The 4,510-nt window shown below is 35.5% G+C and overlaps 1 protein-coding gene across 1 annotated transcript; it reads left to right on the top strand.

The window, feature by feature from the left end:
• Positions 1-276: 276 nt before the first annotated feature.
• LOC108725330 (extensin-like) lies at positions 277-2,170 on the top strand. The gene is made up of 2 exons (XM_018452271.1): positions 277-283; positions 1,455-2,170. Exons 1-2 carry the CDS (start codon positions 277-279, stop codon positions 2,168-2,170), a joined length of 723 nt encoding a protein of 240 aa, XP_018307773.1.
• The last annotated feature ends 2,340 nt before the right edge of the window (positions 2,171-4,510 follow it).

Genomic DNA, 4,510 nt, shown 5'->3' with positions numbered 1-4,510 from the left:
ATTTATAAGGAGTCTTGGTTAGTTTGATTGTTATACGAAAAAAAAACTTTTTTCTTTTTCTACTTTATTACATAAGGTCTGTTCTTTTTCCACTGTAAGTTCTGAACTGGTGTACACTGATGCAATAAGTTCAGAACCTTCGAAAAAATAACAGACCTACACAATATACATTACTACAAAATCATAAAAATGAAAAGGTCAAGCCATGTTTAAAAAAGATCCTCAAAAATTTAAACCTTTAAAAATTTAAATGATTATCTAAAATAATATATTACCATGGAAAGTAAGTGATATATTATTAAAATAAAGGTGCCAGTTCAAAATGAACATCCAGTGGACTCCACGATTTCTTCGTTTTATGATCGTTCGATCAATAAAGTAAGATACGAATAAATTCAATCGATAACATAAATCCGAAGAAACTTTCCCAGCAGAAAAATATGTTTATTCAGAATTTATTTAGTAACCCGCGATAACCAAGTCTTTAATCTTCTTTCGAATATCGTGGAAAAAGAAACCGAATAATCATTTTCAAACCGCGCCATTAGCACCAAGGTGCTAAGCCGGATCCAGAATCGAACATCCTTGATAAGAGTCATATCGCGAACATGATACTCGAGGGAAGGTAAGATGTTGAATCATCCCACGCCGATATCACGCACGTCTAACGATAATAGTCTTGCGCATAGGCTTCAGAAAGGGTCATAAATCTAATAATGACACTTTCCGATGACGAGAAAATCAACAAAATAATAATTCACGTTTCTTGCTTCCCAAGGAACAAGATTAACTAAATCCAGGAATGTTGATAAAAAGTAGATTACCTTTTCCCTTAAGCAGATATTGATAAAAAGGGAAATAGGTAACTTACAACCCATCCCTCCCCAGAAACGAAACTCTCCAATAGGCGATCGTGAGTCTGAAACCTTTAGGAAGGTGATACCTTATCACCAATAAGAATAAGAGCGAATCAAACTGACACAGCAGGCGGAGCTAACTTGAGGGAAATTTCCCAATGACCAGTCAAGCCTGTTATCATATCAAAATCCTGTGAACCTGATTCCTCAATTTCCCAATTTGACACATCCTACCATGGAACCACCTCCTAAAAAACGACTATATAAATCACGATACCGCGAGACGCAACAAAAAAGTCAGAATTAGAGTCAGAATTAGAGTCAGAATTAGAGTCAGAATTAAAGTCAGAGTCAAAGTCAGAGTCAAAGTCAGAGTCAAAGTTAGAGTCAAAGTCAGAATAAAGTTCGAGAAATATATTTTCACTTAGTCACTCTAGAATCAGTGCTCAAATTCGGTCAGCATCACCATCCACGAGACCAAGGGAACCGAACCACTGACCAACAAGTATCCAGACAACCCGTCTACCCGGATAACCAAGCAGTAAGTCGCTCCTCGCAAATTATACATCTCAAAACTTAACTCGAATCATCCCGTAGTGAAACCTCGATCAAAGCGCCACCGTCCCCATCAAGGTTGGCTAAAAAGTTGGGCTTTCCTCGAAGCACGCAGACTCCTAGATCTAGCATATCAGGAGTTCTATAACGATCAAACAAAATCTACCGACGACGCACGACAACCCACATCATTATCTACACAACAGTCAGCACAGTTACTTCATCCACCTTCGCCATCACCGGCTCCGCCGGCCTCCCCAGAACAACCGACGCATCATGCACTAAGGGCGATACCTTCCCCTCCTTCCCTGCGATCTCCGTCACCTGCGTTGTCAGACGCATTGACGGAGCACTTACTTCCCGACATTCCAACACACACTCCCGACTTCCCTCTCCACTCCGCTCCAGCGTCACCTCGTCCACCATCTCCTGCTGATTCCACATCAAGCGTGGAAATTCTGGAAGAATTTCCACCTCCTCCCTCTCAGCGCAACCGATTTCCTATCTATCCTGGTGACACCTTCGACTCGGTGATTAACCGTTTCGATCGCACCACCGATCCTCTCCCGCAGGGCACCTACACCATCGGCCCTGACTATTTCGATCCCGAGGAAATCCGAGCTGCCATAGCCGAACAACCTCCTGGAACTCACATTCCAGTATTCATTCCTAGTTCCCCCTTTCCTTACCTAGTTCCGATCGACCTTTTCAATGACCTTTTCCCTCCTTCCATTATCATAATTAAAGAAATTCAATAACCAACATGTATCGCCTCACCATATATATACAAATATAGACTCACGCTCGCACTATGTCTACATTCTCTAGCGGCACAAATGTTCCTATTATTTTACAATCGGCCAGCGATTTTTGCAATCATTTATTGTAATGTACAATCGAGTTGTATTAATTGTAACATGAATATAAAATTAAATTTTACAATAAACTATAGAACTAATTTATTACTTCTAAGCGCGTATTGTTAAACTATAATTTATGTTTAGTAATAAATTAGAATATTGTTAAGATGATTGCTCTCCTTTCATTTTAAAAACCAAAAACGACCTCGTACTCCGTCGCCTTTCAGAGATCGCACGTGATCCGGTCCCAAGTTATAAGGATTAGGTTCCTTGACTCGAAATCAGGATCGACGTACGCACTGCTCGTAGGAAACAGGTGTTATAGCGTCCCTTCGGGATGTTGACCCATATTCCGGAGCGATAAGAAGTGCGTCCGACTCTCAGGTATTCGCCTCTGCGCGTATACCTGTGAGATAAAGTCTGCACGTCCTTCCATACCCCTCCATCTCCATCCTTGTCTCTCTCATTCGATTTCAAATTTTCAAGGGCTTGGACGTAACAATACATAAAGTGTATATTATCTAAAATTAATAATATATTACCATGAAAAATAATTGATATGTTGTTCAAGGTACAAGTTCAAAATGAAAATACATACATATGAGTAAAACAGATTACAATTTGGTTCTAGAAAATAAGTGCGATATGTTATTTTTAGTGCTCTCTCTCTCTCTCTCTCTCTCTCTCTCTCTCTCTCTCTCTCACAAAATATAAAAGTCGTTTATTGAGATTTTTGATTTGAAATTTATACTAGCCCGTACGATGAAAAATAATTGCTTGTAATTCCAGAGTACCAATTTGTTAATGACTCGGAAAAAGAACATGGCGGCCTGCTCTCAAAAAAATTTCGAGTGAAAGAAAAAGTAATTGAAATAAAAGAGATATGAAAATGGTTTAGATTTAAAAAACCCTCCCAGCTTCCTTTAGTAAAATTTTGAATTTTCATATCAACTTCCGATTTTAAGTAGTTGTTATACCGTATTTTCAGCGAGTAATTTACTGATCAAAAAACGTTGTCTTATTGCCTGAAACGAATAAATGTTAAATAAACCTAAAATTCATAAACAATAAGTTCTCAGGTCAAGTACAAAGATGCTATACAGTTAAAGAGTTTACTGATTATTTGACATAATACAATATATATTCACTTCGTTATAGAGCTTTTGAAAATATGGTTCTAATGAAATACTTTTCGTACTTCAAGTGTTGTAACAATTACTCTGTAAAAGCTTCGACATTATTTCTGAGTGGACACCGAGAAACTCATCAAAGTTTTTAGAAATTAGGCCGTTTTTTTTCCGAGTCATTAACAAATTGGTACTCTGGAATTATAAGCAATTATTTTTCATTGTACGGGCTAGTATAAATTTCAAATAAAAAATCTCAATAAACGATTTTTATATTTTGTGCACTAAGAATAACATATCGCACTTATTTTCTAGAATCAAATTGTAATCTGTTTTACTTATATGTATGTATTTTCATTTTGAACTTGCACCTTGAACAACATATCAATTTTTTTTCATGGTAATATATTATTAAATTTAGATAATATATACTTTATGTATGTTCATTTTGAACTGGCACCTTTATTTTAATAATATATCAGTTACTTTTCATGGTAATATATTATTTTAAATAATCATTCAAATTTTTAAAGGTTTAAATTTTTGAGGGTCTTTTTTTGGACATGGCCCTTTTCATTTTTATGTCAATAGTATCGAGCAACGATAAATCGCCGCCTAACCTCTTTTTAATCCGTGCTGTCTATGAAACTTGGATTTCGGACTACTATCGTCGCGCGTGTTTCTCCTAAAAGATTAATATTTCTCTTCTTTATGTGCTGTTGCTGTGGATTTGATAAGTTTACTCGGAAAGGATTAATTTCCACAAAACTGTAATATTCTGTATTTTCAAGAAATAATATGTTTTTGATAATATAATTTGTCTAATTTTAGGATAAATATAACTACAATGGATCAAAATAAAACGAATGAAGTGTATTTAATTGGACAAAGTCAATTTGGTACGTGAATGTTATAAAATTGTAAATTATAATATTATCATTACTGTTATTATTTATTGTGTACAACATACAATAACAATTTTAATTGTTATTTACAAAGTAAAAAATAATTAAAATTATTATCATAATCTAAAAATTTTTGGTTATGATATAAATGTCTCCGAGTCATTAGCTTAGTTTTTATATCGTGTACTTGATACGGGTACTAATTA

This window comes from Mycetomoellerius zeteki, unplaced genomic scaffold, assembly GCF_001594055.1.
Source record: "Mycetomoellerius zeteki isolate Tzet28-1 unplaced genomic scaffold, Tzet1.0 scaffold343, whole genome shotgun sequence".
Lineage (NCBI taxonomy): Eukaryota > Metazoa > Arthropoda > Insecta > Hymenoptera > Formicidae > Mycetomoellerius > Mycetomoellerius zeteki.
This window is presented reverse-complemented; position numbering and strand designations above follow the sequence as displayed.